The 24,604-nt window shown below is 38.5% G+C and overlaps 1 protein-coding gene across 4 annotated transcripts in view; it reads right to left on the bottom strand.

The window, feature by feature from the left end:
- Positions 1-9,583: 9,583 nt before the first annotated feature.
- Positions 9,584-24,604, bottom strand: part of FIG4 (FIG4 phosphoinositide 5-phosphatase) — a 52,078-nt gene continuing 37,057 nt past the window's right edge. For 3 of the 4 annotated variants that reach the window (XM_064412897.1, XM_064412898.1, XM_064412899.1), the window contains 4 exons: positions 22,666-22,861; positions 20,124-20,206; positions 16,990-17,079; positions 9,584-11,471 (listed from right to left, as the gene is read on the bottom strand). In XM_064412897.1, the coding sequence (XP_064268967.1) occupies positions 11,294-11,471; positions 16,990-17,079; positions 20,124-20,206; positions 22,666-22,861 (547 nt within the window). In that variant the 3' untranslated portion in view covers positions 9,584-11,293. The other variant, XM_064412900.1, reaches the window with a different exon arrangement.

Here is a 24,604-nt window from a genome sequence, read left to right as displayed (position 1 = left end):
GTTCAGGGAACCAAACCCACGCCAAATGCAGATGTTGTGTGGCCTGGACATTTCTGCTAATGGTCAAAATAGTCAAATTCCCTTCTTCAATTTGAACAGGATTTGAAGCAGTGCATGAAGAAAAATATATACTCACTGGCCTGCCGTGGTGTGGATCTTTGGAGTTCAGATGGATTTTGGCCTTCTCTCTAGTCATCTTCAAGTTACTTTCAGTCACTTTGTGGGTGTGTACACTGATTTCATGGCCCGAGTCTGCTGGATTTAGGTCACAGAGCAGCCTATTATACTGAAATCAGTATAATTGCTAGGACATAAAGGTGGTCAGAGGAGGATAAAGGAGACAGAAGTCCCCCATTGCTTGTTTGGTTTCATCCTCTCCTTCCTCCCCAATGTTTTGAAATACTTGTGACTGAAGGAAGTAGCTGAGTTCTTTCTGTGCCTTGCAGGCAGGAGAGGGAGAGGGCTCAGCCCAGGAGGCTGCCAAAAGCTCTGGCCCTCCATCAGCAAAGCACTTAAGGTTGTGCTTCTTTGTAGGTATTTAGGCAGCACCATTGACAGAAATACCCATGGTACAGAGCCCTCGGGATCCAAATCAAGGCTCCCTGACACGTGGGAGATCTTAAAATGGCTTTTCTTTCCTTTTCCAGCAATGATGCAGGACTCGCCCAAATGAGCAAACAGAACTCTCCCATTGAAAGCCTGCCCATCTGGCTCCTCTCCTAAAGTGCTAGGGCAAACAAGGGTTTATCTAGTTTGGATTATAATGATATAAAAACATTAAAAAACTTATTCTATTACAGCATAGTGCAGGATAGTGTATTTACTGTAGTACAGCATAAATATAATATCTAATATGTATATGACATTATATATCTAATGTATAAATAAAGGGTGGACCCTGTCTTCCTCCTGGCAGACAGTAACATACGTTGAAGCAACAACATGAAAACAACAGCAACTCTTGAATTTCTTGCTGCCATTTCTTGATTTTCTGTCCTGCCATAAAAAATTTCAGCCCAAAGAGTGAAATTCAGCAAAGGCATAGCAACCAAAATCAGGATTCTGGAAATGGTCAGGGAAGTGGATGTCACTGCCACCCACTACCTACTGCTGAGAAGACAGCTGGAAACACAACCACAGTCTGAGATGCATGTGTCTCTGAGTGTTTCATAAATCTGCACAATCCTGGGATACATTTCAGAGGAAGATGCACAGGGACTGTGACAGGTTGTATGCTGTGGTAATTATAATGCCTGTGTGCACTGTGTACAATGGATGATGGATAAAGTGTCACAGATTCTGCAGGATAAATACTCTAAAATAAGCACATTTTCAGCTCAAAATAAGTGAAAAGCAAGCCAAACCACTTCAAATTCAAACCAAATGCAGGTCGGTATTTTCCTATTGGGTAATCTTAAAAATAGATGCAATTTTTGTCATTAACTCTTGATGATTCATCCTTAACCTGGGCTGTTTCTCCTGGGTTCTACAGACATTTCCCACAGTGGTGCGTTGACTCTGCCTGGACATGAGTAGCCCACCAAGGGCCACTCTGTCACCTCCCTCCTCAGGTGGACAGGGGAGAGAGAATATAGCAAAGAGCTCATGAACTAAGGACAGGGATACTCCAGTGTGTCCCAGAATCTGCCTTCCCCAGCAGCACATCTCAGGCCAGCACTGCTTGACAGGGAGATAGAGAACAGCAGGGGGATGTTAGGACAAAAGAGTGTAAATATGTGAGTGAAAGCAAGTGAGGTGCTAACACCAGGCAGATGAGAAGAAGCCACGGTGAAAAAAGGCAGGGGGGAACAATTGTATCACATTCCTGCTGGAATCTGAAAAACAAAAAAATCCCCAGACTTGGGGCCCCTGTGTTAGAGGATGTCAGGGAAACGTGTATTTCACACTCCCCTTGTGTTTAGTTGGTGCAGAAGGCCACACCTTGCAGCACTGTTGGTTGCTGTGTGGTCTGAAGCAATAAAGAGCAGGGCCATGGACCCACTGACTTAGTGCTGGCCATGGACCACCTGAGCAGACTCTCAAAATTACAGTCTGAAAGCCAACAAAATTTTCAGTTGTCAGTTGAGGGAGAAGATGAGGCTTTTTTTCACCCTGCCATGAAAGGCAGTGCCCACAGACACAGCATCAGGACTCTGGGTAATTGCTTTTGCTTCCTTCTGCTTTCCACATGGACTTTTGTCCCTGCTTACATCCCCACCTAGGAATGGTGGCTTTGGTATCTATCCACTGGGCTCTGCCCAGATGAGCACAGAAATAATTTTCAGATGGCAAGGTAGGAAGAGAAGAAGAACAAAGCAGGAAAGCAAAGTGCACAGAAAGCAATGACTGGAGAGCTGTGAGTCTGGCCAGGGAAGAGGCCACTTCTTCTAAAAATACCTTTCTGATGGAAATTGATTTTATTGGTTGCATTTCCTAGGAAACTAAGTAAATGAAAGATAGGCTTTGTAATGTATTCTTTCAGTTATTCTTGCCTAATATAGGTTGAAAATAATACTTTTACTGCCAGCAAGATACATCTATAGTCTGCAGAATGTTCAGGGTGTCACTGGAATGATGCCCCTGGTTAAACTGTAACCTCGCTGCTGTTAAATGTGCTGCTGCTGTACAGTGTGGGGAAAATACTGTGCATATACAGTATGGCCTAATTCTACCCATGTATCACTGGCTTTAGAAAGTTTTTATGCTTAAGTTTCAGAAATGTTTTAACATTTTAAGCCTGATGTTATTCCCACTGAACTCAAAACAGTATTCCCACAAAGAGAAAGACTTGCTACTAGATATCTGTGTCCTTGCAAGTGAGTTTTTCCGGTGACGTAGAAACCAAGCAACGTCTGCACTTTCCTTCTGCCATTGGGTTTCCAGAGTTAAAACTCCATCATAGCCTTTGTAGCTGCAACCTCCCTTTGTGTTGCTGTCATTTGAAATGAAGAATGTTCTGCCCAGGCTCAAGAGAGAGCAACAGTTTTTAGGCACCTCGAAGTAAGTAGCAAGTTTCCAAACCCCCCTTGAGGTTATTGGAAGACTATCTGAAAGGGAGACCATGGAGTGCAGCATGCCAGCATGAACAAACTACAAAGCAGAGGAGGGAAAAGGCAATGAGGGAGTGAAGAAGGGAGCGTGAGTGTGAGGAAGCTTAACAACCATGTTGGCAAGAAGCAGACTGTCAGCAAAGAGGATGTTTACAGTCTTGAAGTCAGGATTCAAAGAGCGAGGGGCTGGCATGAGTCTGCACTACAGCCCCTTGAGGTAGGGCAATGCTGAGAATACAGAACACCAGGAGCAGTTCTCAGCACAGATGAGAAATGGAGACTTCCTGCTCATGCTCCTGCTCATGCAGTTGTTGAGTTACAAACAGGACAACATGCAAAATGCACTAAGCTGAGTGAAAATGTATGTTCTAAAATCACAGCTCTGAAAAGCATTGGCAATTTTTTTTTTAATCAGTAACAGACAAGGAACTGAGAAACAGAGAAACATTCATTACATACAAATATCAAAGCTCATTAATTTCCTTGTAGGGGTGTTGTGATTGCTCCATAATTAAAATCTGAAAAACACCTTATGCTTATGAGGAATGCAACTGTATCCTTCCCCGAGTTACAGCACTTACACTGAGGATAAATATTTTTCAGGGGATTTACAGACTAAGCTAATAATCAGCTCAAGGTAAACAGTTCCTTTCAAAAAATTCATACTGTAACAAACACTTTGTAATACTGACAGTGCTTTAATGATATTTTTATTTTGCACTGGAAAACTTATGCTGTAAAAGAAAATAAAACAGTTCAGCTTCAGGGAATTCTGCGGGAAAAGTGATGCTCTTTCAAAATGCCTCCCACTTCCTGCTGTGACCAAACACAAGCTGGCCCATCTCTGTTGCCTGTCCCTGTGTGCTGACACACAGCTGTGCAGAGATGCTCAGCCTGGAACATGCTCCTATCACTGAGAATACAGGCGGGGTCTGGGAATGTTTTCCCGTCTGCAGCTCCCTGCGTGAGCGCGGCGGTGAAGAGCTGTCGGAGATTTCAGGGACAATAGGAGAGAACTGAGAGAATTGTGAGAGACAAGCCTTTGATAAAGGGGGGGAAGAGACACTTTGTGCTTGTGTCTCCTCAGGGTTTTTCTGAAGAGCCTCTCCTCTTATAAGGAAGTGATGAAGTGGCCCTAGAAGGGTATTTTGGGACCGCACCCTCAGCACTTGGACCTTGCTGCAATTTCAGTCAGTGACAAACTGTTGAAAGCATGGAAAGGATTTTAGCTGCCTTTATGAACTGCAACCTCTATTTCTACAAGCACAGCTAATAGCTAAATCACTGAAAAAGAAAAAAAAATAAAAGGAGGAAAATATCAGGGGATATAATCAGAGACATCTAGTTCTGAATCAGCCCAAACGTGCAGTCCAGAAAAAACAATGAAGGAACAAACTAATGCCTAGAAGAAGAATTAGCAAGAAACACATCCTTGACTAAACTTTTCAGCTTCACATTTGCAGCCATAGACCTGGAAGGTGAAGAGATGTTTTGTGATTGTTCAGAGCAGGAATTGTGACCCTGTGCTCAGACCCAGGGTACTGAAGATGTGCAGAAAGATCCTTAAAATCAACAATGGCAACGATATGCAGAGTGAAAACAGGCAAAACCCTGTGCATCTAAGTTATAAGAAAAGAAATCTAAAGGAGACCTCTGACCAATGCAGTATTTGTGCTACCACTGCATGCTGTGCATTTAATAAATGGGAATATAATAATTCACCAACATAATAAATAGAGATCAGTGGTGATGATTTAAATAGACCAACAGATTCAGTGATCTGGGGTCTTACTACTGGACATCCAAAGACTTAATACTGAACATCCCAAAGCAGAATACATGAGGTAGATGAGGGTCAGGTAGTATTCATATAGCAGATGAGTGAAGATTCCAAATTGAGGCCAATTACTTCTGACCAAAAAGGCAGGTAACTCATCTTCAGGTGACACTTTCCTGAGCTTCAGACAGAGTGAAGCTCTCTCAGAAACTTCCCCATATGGCTTTTGCTCAGCAGGCTGCAGGGCAAACACTCTCCAAAACCAGCATTTGAAAGGAAAGCATTTATTGAGTGGGAAGTGGATAATTCTGTGGAGTCTCTAATGGTATAAATGTTACTGGAGAAAGCATTCCATAACATAATGTTCGTCAGAGATTCAAGCCAAGGCAGCAGATGGAGAACATGCTGTCAGCAGGCAGAGGAGAAGCAGAGCTAAGCTTTGTGAGACCCAGGGGAGTTAAGGAGAGCTGGTCCCTGCATCAGGCTCCTGACATAGGCAGAGAGGTCACCATGACCCATCAGCAATGGAGACAGATAAAATCCTTTTTTGTTCAAAGCTAGTGATGATTGACAAGCTTCTCTAACCCTGAGCAGCCTGTTCTCTGGCCTGGCTGGTGAGTCAGAAGTCCTGTCTACTCCTGACAACGCAGGGTAGCCCTGAGGTGGCAGACACCCTTATTTTAGAGAAGCACTGTACCAGAAGAGTGCCTAGCTATGTCTGGAGTAGATGAGACAGAGGCTAAAGCCATAAAATCCTTTTGTAAGGGACCCTAAAATGTAGCTGTTTACTTATCTCACAGCTCTGCCAGGTTTTATAAAGACTACTGAGGGACTCATCTAATTTTAGTTTTTTAAGTGCAGGTGTTTTGGCTAAGCCATTTGTGTATGTACCTCCAAGGAGGCACAATGGGGAGAAATAAACCCCTGCAGAGGGGTAACTTCTTGTCCCCCAGGACAGGTGATCTGACTGGAAGCCCTCCTTTCTGTTTATAGCCTACCTGGCTTTGATGCCACTGCCACCAGGTAAGGGGGAATTCAATCAGATGGTGCTACAAACCGACTCCATAAATTTTGTGCAGCACTTAGCAGGATGTGCCTGCTAGGTCAAAATCTGATCCCCTACATAGTGTGTCCAGGACTCTCCTACAACACCCCAGAGGTGGAAAGCAGTGAGATGGAGACTGAAGCCTTGGGGGAAGCCTGTGTGCACAACTTGGTTACAACAGCATGTCCTGAGGACATTGCACAGGGCCAGCTGGAGACCCTTGTTAATGAGAATCCCGGTACGCAGAGAATGAGAAATGTGACCTTTGGAAATTCAAATCAGCCTTGGCACATGTGTCTTCCAAATGACTGCTGTGACTCCCGTCAGGGCTCATGTGGATACGGGCTATGTCTCAATGGCAGGCTCGCCGCTTGTTTTCCACGTGCTGTGACCCAGCCTCCTCCCTGCCACAGCAGCACAAGCCCCCTGCTCCACGTGTCCCTGAGTGTGTTGGGCTGTGCTCCACACTGAGCTGGGCTCTGCCACTCCGGGAGCTCTGGATCTGCACCCTCAACCTGCCCACCCGGCCGGCAACGTGAGAGCGAGCGCTGTGCCTGTGCCCAGGTGCGTGCACAGCTCTTCTGCACTTCCTAGCAACTGAACTGCAGCCTCCCTGCCAGTCCACTCTTCCCTGTGCATCAGCTTGCTTATTCAAACACACCTCACTGGTGTCCAGCCCTCTCTTTTCACCCAGACGGCTCCAGCTCTTCCCTTATTCGCCCTTTTGCTTTCCCCTTGCCTCACTGAGATACATTTCAGCTCTTGCTCACTCCTGGTATCAAGAAGTGGGATTTATGTGGGAAGGAAGGAGACCAGAAGGAGAAATACCTAAACACCTCCTGTAGGACTTACTGCAGAAAAGTTACCAGAGCATCTAGGGAAAAGGATTTTCTACCAGGTAACTGGTCTCTTTCTAAAAATCCTGCCTCTCTTAGGAAAGGTTTTAACTGAATGATCCCTTTCTTGCTAAGAAGGGAGTTCATGAGCCTACAAAATACCCTTGCAAGCTGTAGAGGAGAAAAATTTTAAAAATCCCTCAAAATATAGTGTAGAACCTCAAACCCAGCATCAGGCTTCATAGCTTAGCCTTGTGAGCATCTGAGTCAATTATCCAATAGTCTGATCTGGGGAAAACCCAGGAAGAGGGTGGCACAGGGTATTTAATTTTATTATGGGAGAAGCTATTACGGAAGTTCTGGCCTGCGCAGAATGTCTCCATGCAAGGTTTAAGTTTGATTGAGAGTCAAAATTTTACCACTTTCTTTAGTTTCTCCTTTTATTTTCTCCTCTTTATATAAAACCACATTTTTGTATTTCCAGGGAAGTAGGTAGAAAATCAAACAAGTTAAGAAAAGTTACATTATTTCATTGATGGCAACTCAGAATACATCAGTAATAAAACAAGGAAGACGGTGTATTACAACTACAGAGTTTTGCTTCAAGAAGTGAAAACTCCAAAAGTAGGAGATGGATATAGTGGGAAAACTACAACTTGTGGCACAGCTACATGTGAGAAAAAGGATTCTGAACCACAGATGCTGAAAACATCAAACATACTACCAAAAATCAGAAGAAAAAGAAGGGAAATAAATAAAACTCCTATGGTTAAAAAAAAAAAAAAAGGAAAAAAAGAGTACCTGAGCTGTATCAACAGCTGTATCATCAGACATGGTTGATACCATGCTGGTGGCTGTCCTACCTTGACCACAAAGATAAATGTTTTTTAAAAAAAGGAATATAAGTGTTCTGGTCAAACCCTGGGTCATGCAAAGAGCATGTCTTTCTGGAGAAGCAATACATAAGTTATTATGCAACTAAACATTGTTTAATATATTATACCAAACATTGTTTTTCATGTCTTTTCTCAGCACTCTCTTGCTTGGTTCCAGTGGACAGATCAGCAGCTGCAATGGGTTTTTTTTTGTAGCAGGTAGATTTAGGAACTCCAGAAGGGGACTGCTGATTATCAATATTTGCAAGTGTTGTAATTTCAGTGTATGATTTTTTTATTATTCCTATTTTGTAACTTTATGCACTAGCTTCATATTACTTCTGAATCACCACCAAAAGTGACAACTTTAATTAGGTTTTTAAATATAGACAAGACAGAGGGAGGTATTTGGAAGCCAAGCACATTGTATTTCTCCCATCAGCCTCTAGGCAATCACTTGGATTGAAACCATGCCAGCAAATGGAACACTCCTGTGTACATACCTCTGTTTTACCCTCAGTGAACTGGACTTGTTCATGTAGTTACTGATAGGGTGAAACCACTATGGAGAATGAAATGATCTCCTGAGTGAAGCTGGTATTTCCTCTGACTGTAAAACATGAGTATTTGACAGGGCATATGCGTTGGAGTTTATATAAGTGAAGTCTGTGAAAGCCAAGAGAACCTTTCTGGATGATGTAGAAAAAGCTCAGGAAGTCAGTAACAAAATAAAGACCTGCCACAAGCGTCACCCCAGAATTACACACAGCTCTTAAGCTTCTTCCTCCTGGCAGCTGTGTGAACATTGAAAGGTCCTATTTTAGGACCACAGATGAGTCCCTCTGGAAAATGAGAGGAACAGAACAAAAAGTAAGTGGGTTTGCAAGTGGACACAGGACTCACAAGGAGGGGAAACTACCAAGGAAAATTGTGGAAAAAAACTGCTCCTGCAGTCACAGCACGAAGCTTAAGCTGTTGGACTGGCATCAAAATCCATTGGCATAGAAGAGGCACGGAAATTACCAAATCAGTCCTAATTTGATATCTGTGTTTCCTGATTCTGCAGGAAATAATTTTCCAGGTGTACATTTTGGGATGGTATTGCAATGTAACCTTTAAACACACTGAAACAAACTAAACATATTGTGGAGGAAAAAAATCAACAAATTTCTCAAATATTTCTTTTGTCCATATGGTTTAAAGAGCGAAGAAGAACACCATGTTATTCTTCAGAGCCAACACAGCCCACTCTTTTCATGTTTATTCTTATTTCACACACTTTTTCTTCTGCTTCTAAAAGGAAAATATCTCAAATCTATTGAGAACTTCTAACACTCTTGAGAACTGAACCTTATTATCACAAGAATGGGATAAAGTAGGTGGATGCAGAGGCAGCACCTTGAGAGTCCTTTATCCAGCTGAACTTGTTAGATGAGTGATTGAGTGTATTTCTATTTTAAATAATCATTTATGTGCATTAGGCAGCAGGTCCACTTAGACTGTTGAGTTTACTCAGGGTTAAGCTGGGAGTCTTGCTTTGTGCATTGGACTCTTTTTTTCTTTAAACAATCCTATTGAAAGCTGACACTGGCACTTGGAAGCATTCTGAACAGCTGCTAAGAGTATGATGATGGTAGATCACACAAGCCATCACTGAGGTGTCATTCAGCTCTCAGACCTGTAAACCAATCTCCTTTAATCTTCTTCTTTGAGGAGTGTCTGAATTGCTGAGGGCTTAACATATTTTCTCCTAGAGCTGCAAAATCATTACTATCCCTAAATTTTGCAACAACATCATTGTTTGCTGAAAAGGGAGTTGCATCTTTTGAGTTATCTGTGGGTAAGTGGTGCACTTTCAAGGGTAACTTTTATGAATTACCAGTATCTATCAACAACAAAACTAAGGTCTGTGATAGTCTAGAAAACATTCCTTTCAATAGTTTAAGTGCAGTAAGGAAAGTGTGTGCTTGTCTCACTAAGACATGAATTCCAGCTCTACATTTTTTTCAAAGCAAGCATTTATTTCTTCTAATTATTTTCATATTGGGCAAAAAATTCAGTATATTTTATTTTTCCAGAGGGAAAAAACATTGACAATTGCAATGAAGTATTAATCTAAAGTGACAATTCATTCTTGCATCTCCTAAAATACAACTATTTGGCTCAAAGCAATTAACAAAAGAGAATGGACACCAAAATGCTTTGGTAACTCAGGGTACCAGGTTCTCATTGACTGCATGCAAGTTCTTCCCTTCCCTGTAATACACAAACTTGTATTACAAGAAACCTTTTTTCCCTTTACCCACTACATCTTTTCTTATATTGAATTACTGACAGAGGTGCAACTTACTGCATAAAATATTCAAAGATATGCAAACATGCTTGCAGGGAGCAGCCACAAACCTACAGTAGCTGCCTAAAAAGCAATTTACTGTGAACACAATCATGTTCTCTGCATCTGTTACATGCAGTTGGCTGCATCCCTAAAACGGTTATTCTGCTATTCCAGAAAATTCTGAAACATGGTCTGTACAAGCCCGTGGAACAAAATGTTCTGTCAAGAATGCTGCTGATACTGTCAGTATTCTTCAAGGCAAAGGGCTACAAAGTGCTGGGAATTATAGCTTGCAATTGCAAATAGCAGGCTTCCTCCCTTCCTTTTTATTTTTATTTGAAAAATGTTTTACTTACAAGCCCAAAAGAACCTGTTTAGACATCTGCTGCCTCTTCACCTCTTACCCAGCACAGGACATGATGTTCAGTCTTGCCTAACCCAACTCCTGCTTCCTCTTGCGTGATCACCCCAGCTGATCCAGTCCCTTTCCCTGGAGGCTCCAGGCTTCAACCTGAAGGCATCTCACAGGAGCACAAACACAGGGATGGGAAGAGTATGCTTCAAAAGATAGTGCACACAGAAAAATGACAGGATGGTTTGGCACTCCCCAGGTGTCCAAAGCCAGTAATGTGAAGAGCATTCCCTCATTTGCTGATGCAGTCATTATGGGTTCTCCTAAGACTTGTACTAGAAACCTGGGATAATTAGTCACAAGCCATCCTCACCCTGCAGCATGTGGCACAGATTCTGCAGCTACCAGCACCAGTGACATCAGTTTTGACACATATTAGGGTTACATAGTTTATTGGTGTTGATGCAAATTTTGATTTTGACATAAGCCACATATTTTTCACTTTTGCTTAAGAAAGCAGAAAATTGCAAGCAGTCATTCTAGCACTTAACTTTGCTAAAAACCTCAAGAAATATCAGAAAATATTCCGCTGTAAAAGAAGATTGTTTTCTGTCAGGGAAGAAAGAGGAAGAAAACTATTCTCTTCTGATTCTTGTGTACAAATCACTTCAGTTTTATTAGCAAACAACAATGTAAGAAATTAATATAAAAAAGTTAAAGATGCCATATTTTCTTTGCCACAAATTGCTACATACTCTCTAGCGACTCTGGGTGCTCTGATTATTCACTTAGTCTCTTAGGATACACTTTCAGCTAGAAGATATTAAATAACCTTTTAAATCAGCTATTAAACCACCTTTTCCCCTAAAGCACAATGCAATAAATGGATAAGAGTAACGAATAATAAATAGAAAAGTTAGTAACAAATTCATTGCTGCAAAAGAACAAAACTAGATTTCCTTTCTAAAATAATTTTTGTGACTTATCAGTCCAGTCGATTTGGCAGGAGAACCCGGCTTGGGTTTACATGTATCTGTTTCGAATGTACTCTCTGTACATGAGGAAGTCATCTCTTCCCAGGGGTTGCATGTTTCCTCTTCCAGCCTGAATGTGTGCATGGAAAATCTCTATGGATTTCCTATCAGCTCTTGGAGGCTGGACTTCGTAAATATTGTCTTGAGAAAAGGAGGAGATGGGTATTCTGGAAAAAACCAAACATGCAGAATATTTGGAGCTTTAGGTAAAAATTTTCCACGGAGAGAGAGAGGAGTATTTATTTTCCTTGAAATATACAGAAGAGTCAATGAGAGGGCAAGTTCCCAGTAGATAATTCATTTACCTCGATTTTTATCACTACTGCAGACCCGGTAAGACCCAGCTTTCCAAGTAGGGTAATTAGGTAAGCTGTCATTAATCCCATTAGAGAACACCTTCTCACTTCCCTTTGCCCTGCCCTCATTTCTTCATCCTTCCTCAGATCTGCTACGGTCAGTAAGTACCCCAGCTAAAGTAGATCTGTGCCATGCATTATAGCAGATAAAAGAAAGACTTCATTGAGCTTCCACTTAGTAACAATTATAACAAGTCATTATACTCTGAGCCAACACAGAGAAAAGATTAATTAGGAAAGAAATTTCCATCTAATTATCAGGAAGCAGACAATTTATTATAAGCAACAGCACTCAGATATTTTATGAAAATATTTTTAAAATCTTCTTTGTCCAACAAATAACATATTTGAGTCCCAATAGACACATTTTTGGGCTCGAAGCTTCTCAGGTAAGAAAGTAAAGTGGCAACTTACTGTCAAAGCTCACTATTTCATAAATCAAACACCAACCAGCCCAAATGCAATGAAGATTCAGATATTAGCATCATTGCCATATTCTACAGAAGCCAGAGTCATGACTCACTACCTGTGTGCTTTTCAGGAGGCAAGAAAGTTATTTTTATGCATAGAATCTCTTCTTTTGAAGTGAAAAAACAAGTAAGAACTAGAACACAAGCAAAGGGAAAGCCCTTCTATAAATAAAATGCCCTAATAAACTCCTACTTGCATTATGGGCACAAACTAATGTTTAACACTGTTTCTAAATGAGGATCTCCATTAAAACCATGAAAAAACTCTAGCTCCCTCATTTTGCAGCCTTTTATTTTAGTCAAATATATTGTATTTTGGATGTTTCATCATGTGACAGTTCATTAGTCTTAAAGAATTATTGCAGTGTGTCATGTAGGATACACTGTGCCTATATTCCAGTACAACTGGAATACAGTATAAAAAGCAAAAAGGTTTCCAGATTGAAGTAATACTTTGCAATTTTATATTTCAACTTTGCATAGCCATATATTAATTTGATTACTCTTGGATTGCAATGACAGAATTACTTATACAAGTATGCTATTGAACTTGAGACAATAAAATCACTGATCCCCCACAGAGTTTGGCCACATGCTCTAAAACATTATTTTTTTTCTCAACAATGTGATAGTTTCTTCTCATTATCACTTCTAATTTATTTACTCAGAACTGGTAAATAACCTTAGTCTAGATGCTTTAAAAGTAGACTGTTTTTCAAAGCATCCATAGTTTCTGCAGTACTTATTTAACCAGTGTAAAGAATGCAAGCTGAGACTCCAGCAATGGCATTTGACACTAGCACACTGTACTAACTTATCAATGTCACTATCTAACAACAAAGGTGTCACTTAATCAAATATAACTGGTCTGTCTGGTCCACTAGCAAGTGGGCAATTAAGTAAAGAGCAAAACAGAGCCATTACACTAAATTGATGCCTTCTCTATTTATTGATTGGTTTCTAAAGATACGACATTTCTGAAGCACTAATGACTCAAAAATCCTTTCCTTAGGTACAATGGAAGCTGGGTAGCAAAGTGCATTTAATTTTGAGCATTTAATAACCAAATCTCAATTTTCCTCCTACTTGCATCAACGTGATAAAAATATATTGAAAGAACCACATGTTCATGAGTGCCAACTTTGATTAATAACCCTGTATTAAGCTGTAACTATTTGTAGAGTGCTTGCATTATCCAGTCATTTAATTAAAAGTTATTTCTCTAACATATTCATGTAAAAAAATCTATTTTACTTAATAAGTTTATTATCTTACAATAGTCATGAAGGAGAGCACGTTATTTATGACTTGGCTATCAGGTTTCCCTAGAGACCTGCAGCTTTATGGCCTCTCAGTGAAAATTACGTAGACAGGAACATAAGCTTTATGTCATGAAGGACAGCACCCTTGACACACAATTTTCAATTATTTTCATCCCACTTATGAGCAGGCTTCCTGGTGTTATGGTTTCACCAAGAATATAATTGTCTCTACAGTAAAAGATACAGTTAAAACCTTCAGTTATAATGAGGATGTCCCATACTTCCAAGGAAAAGATCATGGTGATGTAGGTTAGCTCTCAGACATGTAGCAGTCACCAGAAAGCCACTGCATTTGTTTCAACACTGCATTTTTTCTCCTCAAGTCTCTGAAGTCTATTTAAAAAGTAAACAAAATTGGCTTTTTCACCTTGTTTGAATCCTAAGCAAACACCTATGAAGATGATCAGAGGGCTAGAGTACCCCACCTATGAAGACAGGCTGACAGAGTTGGGGTTGCTCAGTATAGAGATGAGGAGGCTCCAGGGAGACCTTGTATCACCTTCCAGTGCCTAAAGGGGGCTGCAAGAGAGCTGCAGAGGGACTTTTTAAAGGGCATGAAGTGGTGGGCCAAGGGGGAGTGGCTTTAAACTGAAAGAAGGTTTAACTTAGGCAGTAGGAGGAAATCCTTCTCTGTGAGGGCAGAGAGGCACTGGCACAGGTCACCCAGAGAAGTTGTGTTTCCCCATCCCTGGCAGTGCTCAAGGCCAGGCTGGATGGGGCTCTGAGCAGCCTGGTCTAGTGGAAAGTGTCCCTGCCCATGGCAGGGGGTTGGAGAACTGCATGGTCTTTAAGAGTCCTTCCAGCCCAAAGCATTCTGTGACCTGACCTGAAGCACAGGCACTGAAGACAGCTTGGACCCTGATGGATGCACCAACCACTCTTTGGTAGGACGATGTTTAAGCATGCCCACTCTCTTCTTTTGTGCTACAGGGAATCAAAACACTCAGTTCCCTTTTCAGAAGGGAATAAAGTTTCTTGTACTCCTAGATAAATGTATGAAGTACCTTTAAAAAGGTTTTCAGAGTGTATTTTTACAACAGTATTATTTATATCATACCAGAATGAATACTAAGGAATTAGGAACAGGTGCACTGTGTCAGCCAACAATAATTACACTACAGTACTTAAGAGTCTGTCTTCATACACATTATAATAGATTGTGCTAAAAGTAGTCCAGCTCTGTTTAGCTCTATTTAGCCCTAAGTAAAATTTCATCATTTTTTCTTTCATGGAATTTCTAAGAACAAAAAGAAGAACTTCAATATCCTTACACATCCTCCACTCAACTTCAGTATTATTTCACTGCATCACTTTGATCCCTGTTCAAGTCCCCATTTTTTATTTATAGTCTATACTTAACAGTTTCAAAATTCAAGAAGAACCTTCTCTTCAGTATTTATAAAATGTATATTTGAATTCAGAAATATCACTGCAGCAACATAAAAATAAGAAATATTTCTTCCTTTGTAATGGCTTCATCTATTTAATTAAAATGGTTAAGTGTTTAAAATTGTGAAATGTGGGGTTATTAAAAAAAGATTTTCTTGAGAAGTGTGGAAAAGACAACTAACCTAAACTTAAATTATATCTCACTGCTGATATGAACCTAAAGTTTTAGACTGGGTACCTAATGTTACTATGAAAAGAACTAGAGTTTGATTGCATTTATATCATATATGAAGCAACCACATGGGAATTAAATTTGTCAGATTTTTTTTTTCAATTTAAAAGGCATCTAACATCAAATTAATAAAAGTTAGTATAATTTTTTAATTTCTTCAAGAGCTTCTTGAGAAACAAGCGCAAGCTGTGCCTCAGCTACTCTAACTTGAAACCCTCCCTCTCTCCCTAATCTTGAGTACACTTATGTTCATTCTATTCTATTTCTCAAAAGTTAGTATTCTCCAAGGAAATTCCTGATTCAGAGCAGCAATTCAAAGTCAGTAAGAGAAAGCTTCCTTGTTTCAGAGTTGAACAACACGCCTTTTAAGAATGGCTACATTTGTGACTTTAACTAAAAGAACAATCTGTCACCACCCTAACAGTATTTAAACATTTTAAAAAAGTTACAGAACAAAACCCAAAGAAAAATTTTGAGCAGTCTAGGGATATAATGTACTAAAAAAGAAATCACTAACTCTAAGATATTCTATTTCCTCTCTCATCTGCACAGAGGAACATGTTTGGTAGAACTGGCAAGGAGAGATGATTGACAAAACTTCGAGAGAAGGAGTGACAGGAGGCATGGATTTGTGTGCCCTATGACTTTTACACTTCTACTATTCAGAACCACATGGAAATTACACTTGGGAAAAGAGAAAAATTAACACGTGACTATCCCAAGGCCACCAGAATTCTGTGTAGAGACTCTCTTCATTGTGTTCATTTTACAGCATCTCAGCATTGGGAAAAAAATTTACATTTAAAGGGGTAAGAAAGGAATGATTATCTCCTAGACTGTCTTACATGCTGGGAGATTTTGCAATTACAAAAAAGAAATTGCCTTCATTCATAGCAAAATTCTTCTTCTTCTTACAAAATATTTTCTTAATAAACATGTCTATTTAAAACATTCAGGCTTGCTCCCTCATATTGGAAAACAGTTTTACAGTTTGCCAATCTAATTTACTACTTTAATACACATTATGCATGTTTTATTATAAAACTACAGGCTCATTTACCTACAAATGTGGTATCAGCACTTTAAATGTAGGTAATACCAAGTGACTAAACACTGCTATTAGACAGTATTGTCTCATACACAGCATCACAACTGTTTCATGTCATTCTTTCTCAGCCCAGCTGAGACTCACCTAGTCTCTCTCCCTACTTAGGTATAAATGTGTTTAAGGTTTCCTCACATCACAGCACACAAGGGTGGACAAGAGGCAGTGCAGCAAACAAACTTGAGGTTTCTGTAAATCAACAGACTGCAGAAAAGCTTTTGCAGTTCTAAGAAGTGGCCATGCTGTTGGATAAAGGATCATGTACTAGGGACAGAAGTAAATAAAATTCTGCCTTGCCTTGGTGAAACTTTAAGCTGCCTACACTACAGGAAGATGTCAACTGGGAAGGTAGTACTTGATCATCTAAATTGTAAGACCTGGTTCAATATTAGTATGACATTTGGATAATACCCTGACCCTTTTTATCCACTAGTAGTAAGAAGATTCAAATGCAACTTTGAATGTTTTCTAGTGGAGAGTAAGCAAGAAGAAATTGCCCTCTAAACTCAGTCGATTTTCTGTTAACTCATGATTGCTAAGACTTTTAAATGGAAACCCCTTGATACTACAAAAACTAAAGAAGACTAAAACTAACTCCCCAAAATAACACAAAAACCAAACACCCAAAAAACCCAAACCCTCAAAAAACCAAAAATGCAGTTCTTCATGCTATGCATTGAAACTCCCTATGCAGTGAAGAAAATGGAAGTGTGACTCTAAAGCAATTTAACATCAAATTTACCTGATCACTTTTCATATCTAATGACAAAAGCAAAACCGGTCTAAAGGGAAAAAGAAAAAGAATACTTACAAATTTATGACCTTATCCAAGGGGCATTTTGAATAAAATTGCTGGCTGCCCTTGTCTTGTTTATGCTGACTCTGTCCCAGCTGAACAAACCTATGAAAAGCAGTAGATTGAAGAATAAATGAAAGAACTATCCCCCAAAAATCATCAAACAAAAAAATTACACCAAGAAATGATATTTTTAGTCCTACTATGTAAGTCACTGATCATTATATACTTCTCTGGTGAACAAGAGATTTTTAGAAGTTCATAGAGGGTGTATGCATGAACTCAGATCCTCCTTTGAAATAAAATTTGCTTATCAATTGGTGTCACCCAGTATGTCACGGGAAGAAACAGTCCTCCCCTAAGAAACAGGCAGCTCTCTGCAGTCAATTTCCTATGTCTTTCTCAAAGCAATCAGTCAGAAGAACAGCCTATGGAAAAATCAGCAAAAGACAAAAAATCTCTCAAGTTTCAGATTTAAGTCAGTCCTTTGCTGAATTCAATCTAGTTTATTCATCTGAAATGCTGTTAGCTCAGATCCCATATTTACAACCACAACCTTTTGGGACAATTTCTCCATCTCCAAATATTTGCTGGAAGACACTGCCAATGGAAAATACTGTCTTTTTTTTTTTTTTCCTTGGCAATGAAGTGGAACAAAATCTTCCGAAAAGCAGTTTATCACTAATCTTAGTCACTCAGGATAGGAGGAAAAGTCAGATTCAAATGTAAATATATGTAGCTATCTTGCACTCAATTTGTTCACTCTCCAACACAGCTGTGCCACTGAAAAGACAAGTAAATCTCAGTTTTGATTTACTAGTTTAATTTTCTGAGGCAGAGAGTTTTTCTTAACAATGAGCTTCCATTTAGCTTAAGAAGTTTTACTGGTCTACTTCAGTAATATTTACTACATTTTAACAAGCAACTATTACCAGTGCAAAGCCAATTGCATGAAAGAGTACAGAAGTCAAATGAACAACATGTACCTAAGCAACTTACTGCAGCTTTTCTTTCTGCTCCATTCAGATTCTATACTGTAGAAACAAATGCCTCAGGGACAAGCAACATCATTTTGACTTTTAAAGGAATAAATGCTTGCATTACTAAATAAGAGAATTTTAAGTGGAAATCAAGATAATTAACATCTTCTACTGCAGGAGCTTGCTATTGAAACCAACTCTTAAAAAAAACCCAAAAAAACAAAGGCAAACCAATTGTGTATGTATTTTCATTAATTGCTTCAAATTATTCAATATTTTGAAAGTTACAAGACCTAAATGCATAGAAGCAAGTTTGTTGAGGTCAGGAAGACACCACACACAGTTGATCTGCAGCACACAACCTCAAATTATTACAGGGAGTTCCTGTCTCTTCCAAATTCAACCAATCTGGGCTTCTGTGATTTCTGTTTTGACGAGAATTATCTCAGCCATCAGTGAAAACGGGCTGAATAGATCCAAATTACTTTTAATTTGCATTTGCAAATAGGCGAAATAAAGATCAGCTGACATAAAGCAACTTAACCTGAAGTACTTTGAATCTGTGAGATCCTGATCCTCATAATGAAAAGCATGTAACATGTCCAGTGATGTCACGTGAAGTCAGGATCTTACATCCCCACTTCCCTTATTACAGTAGCAGAAAAAGGCTTGATGTGAGAACTGTCATCATACTGTGAAAGAAATTGCTGCTATTCTCAAGCGATGTACATTTTGCAAAGTATAGATTTAACTGACATCCTTTATTATATAAATCAGCACACCAGACCAGAAATAGCACCATGTCTTGTTAGCTGAAAGAGATAAAGAATTTGTAATTTTTTCTATTTTTAAAGCCTGCATTGCTCAAAGGAAATAAAATAAATGCAAGGTTTGTTGGTTTTTTTGTTGTTTTTTTTTTTTTTTTTTTTTTCTTTAAAAGGCTATAAATAGGGAACTTCAAAACCTCCAAGGGGTTTACAGTTTTACATTAACAATAGATTGAACATTAGTCCAGCCTGAAGAAATTATAAAATTGGAAGTAGCTGCAATTCCGGATGTTAATACAGAATTGTTCATTTGCACAGAGAGACACAGTAGATACCAGCTCACACTGGGCCATTTTCTGAACCACAAAAACTACCTGCTGTATCAAAGGGTAGTTGTCAAATTTGCATCCATCTTCTAGGGTTAAAATAAAAAAGAAACAAAGGTAGAGGCATAGATGAAGGCAAAAATTTCAGATATAATGAGAAACATCCTCCTAACCCTATTAAAGTGTAGGATCTTCAAATGACTCAGCTTGTAGGAAATAGGAAGTGGGAATTTTAAAGAACAAGAGAGCAAGAGAAATAGCTACATCTAAAGAAAAAGTAAGAGAAAAATAATTTTAAATATAAAGAAAAAATGTATTGAATGGATTAAGGAACTAAGTCAGGATGAAACACCACGTATCACCAGATCAGATATCACAGTGAATTAAAATTTCCCTTAAAAATTGAAAAGCTTTCAAATATAACAAAGTAGCTACTGCTATTACACATTAGAAAATAAAAACAAATGCACACAAGGCCATTTCAATGCATGTCTCACAAGTATTCACTTCAATACATACCCAGGGTTTTCCTGAGATGAAGTGTAGATTTCTTATATGGCATCACATTAAATAAAAAGACAACCTCTATTATTTTTATAGAATAAGCTATTTCATTATGACTGATTTGAATTGGAGTAATTCAACACTTGAAAAATGCAAAGCCTTTTTTTTTTGCCTTTTTTTAAATGCAAATCCCACAGATTATAAAGCTTAGAACCATACTTGGTTCCACTCTTGGTTCCATTGATAATTCTGTGGAATTTACTTATCAATGCAATATAGAATTCCCATGAATTTACTAATAAATTTCTAGGATTGTATTAAGTGACAGGTATTTCTTTTGAAGCATCTTTCATTTGATTTAAGCTCCAAATTTTGCTTTCAGAGACATCTGCATAGCTTCCACTGAAATCAGAATTGACACAGACAGCTGAAAACAGTTTGATTTTGAAAGAAATAGCATACATAGGCAAATTTCTCCTTTAAGTAAGTTTAATGAAAGGCAGCACTTTGACAAACTGCACTTAACTAGCTCAAATTATCCTTTACTGATTACCACTGGAAATTTGTCTCACCTTGCATATATTGCAAGATCATCTTCTGAAGGGATATCTGAAAGATTGACTCCATACACATCTTTTGTTGCTTGCACTACATTCTGGAACATAAAGATTCAGATAAAGAATACTGTAACATCCAAAGAAAGATTGCTCTTAAAAAAGAACTTCATTACAAGCCAAAATATGATTTCAGAAGTGCAGACAAAAACAAACAGGTTTCTCACATCCACAGCAATCACAGCTTACACATGTTTTTAAAAGAAATAATTTATTAAAAATATTAATCAACACATTTATTCAACAACAAAAGAATTCTTGAAAGATATAATCAACTAAAACAACATATTAGGAGAATAAATTATATTCATAGAACATAATGCTGTAGTTATTAAATTCTGTTCTGTATTGAAACTTAATATAGAATAAGTCATATTTGTTCAGAACATTCTCCCACATTTGATTTCACATTTCCTGCTGTCAATTCTGCAATAATTACAAACCTCAGGTTGAAAAGAACTATTTTTATTTTATATATTATGCAATCATGTCAGTCAACTATAACAAGGAATCAGTGCACATGCAATAGTTCACTAACTGTGTCTAGTGATTCAGTGCTAAACTGAGGGGGGGTTTCTGACAGGACATGTGGGTCAAATATAAAGACAATTTTCTCTTAGTTCAAAATGATTCAAAGAACTTCATAAAGGTATGTCCTGACCAGAAGAATAAATGCATTTTTATTAACTTCTCAAAGATGTGAACAGAAAGGAACCAGTTTTTTGAGTTCCTCAGGTAATAAGGAACGGAATGAATTAACAGTGTAAATTATGACTAAAATTCAATGCATGAAAAGGTGCTAATCAGTTGGAATATATTTCTTCATATCATTACTAAAAAGTCAGAATAGCTCACCCAATTTTTAAGCCATTGAAATTCAATATTTCAAATCATACTTTGTGTTTACATACACCTTTCATTTAAGCATCTTAAAAATCTAAAAAAAATCTTAGGTCTGAGTGTTGAAGTGTGTTCAAAACAGAGAGAAAAACTGATGTGAGATAAATTATTCAATAGTAGGAATCAAGAATAAAATTTCAACTTGAATTTTTGTTAAAAAAACCTAGAAACAATCTAATATGCTGGAGAACAGGTATTCTATTATTCAGAGATAATGGAAAACTTTCAGATACAATACCTTGTATAAACACAAATAAATAAATGTGCTTGTACTTGCTTAGGAAGAAGACACTATTGCACTATTGAAGGCTGAAAATCCATTATCTGAGAACACACAACCCTAGGGTAAAGACTGAATAGAATCAAAATTTGATTCGAGGCAAAAAAAAAAAAAAAAAAGCAGTGTAATTTTCTGTTGCCTATCAGACACTACATTTTATGCTAAGGTCATAAATACTTAATTTTCTTTAGAAGTGATAACATGCACAATCCTATAACCATTTAAATTAGCTGTGGCTTTAAAAAAAAAAAAAAAAAAACAACCCTGCCAGACAACATAAGTATTTTCCAAATTTCTGTAGTGTACATTAGCATAACCTTTTGCTATGATACTTTCAATGGTATCCAAAATGGATATCTAAAGAAGGAATTTGAAGAACTATTACATGAACTAATAAAATAGATAGTACCATAATTCATTATACAACTCAGTATTTTCATTAAATTGGCACCCAAGGGATTCCAACAAAATGGGAGTTATGCTAGCAAAAAAAGATTAATAGCCCACAACTGCAAATATACATTCTTTCCACCTGACTGGGCAAATTCAATTTATTTCACTATTTTATTCACTGCCATTATCTGCAACCTTAGTAGCAGTAATAGCATAGGACCTGTGTAGTAACATTATCATGCACATTTTTGGAGTTAGTTAATTTTTTTTAAATGCCAGACCACATAATTATGGGACAGCAATTTAAAAGTGTTCACATAAATCAGGTTGAAATTTAGACAGAATGAACATTAATTCACAGTTAATCAACCTAAGCAAGAGGCATTGGCCAAAAGGAATTGCCTTGTAATTCCAAGAGGTGGTTCTCAGGACCTCAGGTTCATATACATGTCTTTCAGGGGGTTTGCTCCAGGTTAACTCCCATGGACTAGATGTTAAGCAGGTAGATCAAGTACATTCCTGGAGAAAAGGAATCATTTGCATGCTCTGAGGCCACCTAATGATGTGTGCCAGAGCACAGTAACAGACAACAATCAGACGTGCACTACTGCTCTGAATTAACACATTAATACAGGTGCATTTTAAATTATGTAATGACCCAAACACCTTCCAAATGCCAAAGGTTTCTGACAGTAGTTTTCTTTTTTTTTAATGGTATTTTCCTTTGTGTTTCACTATGACATGACAAGAAGAACAGAAAAGGTTAACAAACAGTTGTGCTGCAGTTATGCTAATATCTACACAAAAAAATTGCACTGGAGACCTTTGTCACTAAATTTCTCCATGCTTTACTTCTGACTGTTTTATAATGCTTTTTTAAGGGAATGTGAATTTTAAGCTTTCTTGCCTAACACAGTAATTTCTTACCTCTGTGATTTTTGTATTGTCTCCTGTATCAGTCACCTTTACTGGAGTTGAACGTTGAGAAACAGCACCTTCATCTTCTTTATCTGTCCCAGAATCATCTTCAGAACTACTTGACACTGCTTCCTCACTTGGGGGTGGAGGAGCACTAGCAGCTGTTTTACGCTGCAGCACAGTTTCTTCTCTATTATTTTTGTTTCTATTAGAAAAGGCAGTGTGTATTTATGAAATCAGCAAGATATTAGCAATGAATATTTAGAATTCCTAATCTTGGTTATAATCTTTCCAGGGTAATAAGTTTTAACCTCTGCTGCAACTTTTTACTCATCTTTTAAAACCTGTGATTGATTTGTCTTCTTTAATCTCTTCTTATTCCAGAGCATTTAAAGAAAGCCCAAAGGATTCTGTCAGCTTTTCTCTTCTTATTCCAGAGCACTTAAAGAAAGCCTAAAGGATTCTGTCAGCTTTTCTCCACCAATTCTCTGATTCTTTACTTAAATCCCTCTCCACAACTGAATAAATAAAAAGGAATAAAAATTAATTGAGACATAATATCTTTGGTTTTGATCTTGGAAAAAGTTTCACTTTCTGATTAATAATAATACCTACTCCAATAGCTTCCTTAATCTTGGTTCCAAATCTTAATGGCAATGTCACTTTTTTCCTTTACTTTCCATACCTCTCCCCTCAATTTAATTCTTTAATCAGCAACATTTCTTGATGCAGTATGTATTTCTCACTCAAGAAATTCTAGTGAATATAAAGAGGTGCTTTATTTATAGGAAACCCTCAAGATAAAGCATCTCTATGTAAGCAGGCTAACACTGGATTTAACTGTATGCACTCTGAAAGGTACATATTACTTTGCCCATCAGAAACCATATCAGACTTACGTGCCTTGCATCCTGTCCTACTGGCCACAGGAGAGTATTCAGTTGCAACTTCCTCTCAGCCACTGTCACAGTCTTTCAGGGAAGGCAGGTAATGAATATACATTAACTAATGAATAGCCAGTTTATAGACAAATCCCTGGAAATAGGGAAGGAACATCTCTTCCTTGCTGCAGTGACTGTCCCACATATCACTGACAGACACTGTGTCTCGTTCTAAAGGAAGACAGCTGCATGCTAAAGGCTGTGAAAAGAGCTCACAAATAGCTCAAATGCTATTTGGAGATGCAGGTCTAGTGCTCTCATCAGCATCACTTGAGCCCTAGTGGAGCACACCAGGACTGTTACAGAGGCTGCCTCTTGAAGTGAAATTCACATAGCAGCTTATGCCTGTACTGAATTAGCTACACTTTATATGCTCAAGGAACATGTATAAACAAGTAGGAGAGTCGTTCAAAGCTTCTGATCTGAGAGCATACCCCACCCCCAAGGACATTATTGTATCAGAAAAAAATCTTAGAGCTGGAAGAAATGCCTTGGGGAAAATAACACCACGGGTGAATTTGATTTCTGACTCAGCAGAACCTGGTATTTCCTTGGACTGAAATGTACAGAAAGTTATGAAGACATAAGCATTCTTTTTAGGGGAAATAAAGGAATTTTTCCCTACTTTTCTACATGAGGTGAAGGTCACAAGAAAAGCAGTCTTTGCTGAAAGTTGAGGAATGGAGCAGGTAGCCAAACACTGGTAAGAGTGTTACCCTCACCCACTCCCAACACGTACTCAGCCAAGATCTAAGCGTCCTTGGGACCTGACACCTACAGACAAAAAGAGATCACATTTCCTTCAGAAATGTCTTAGATCAAAAGATGGTGACAAATGAGCAAGGCAAAGGTACTGCCTTGTGCAAGGCTAAATATGGGTGAGGTGCAAGAGAGAAGCCATGTTTTACCCTACAACACAGTCAGTGAAGAGGAAACCTTATAAGTGATACACAGGGAGTCCTGGAATGTGGCTTTGGTGGAACTGATTCTCTGTCCCACATCAACCC

This window comes from Passer domesticus, chromosome 3 (genome assembly GCF_036417665.1).
Source record: "Passer domesticus isolate bPasDom1 chromosome 3, bPasDom1.hap1, whole genome shotgun sequence".
Taxonomy (NCBI): Eukaryota; Metazoa; Chordata; class Aves; order Passeriformes; family Passeridae; genus Passer; species Passer domesticus.
The sequence above is the reverse complement of the archived record's forward strand: the minus strand, read 5'-3'. Positions and strand labels throughout refer to the sequence as shown.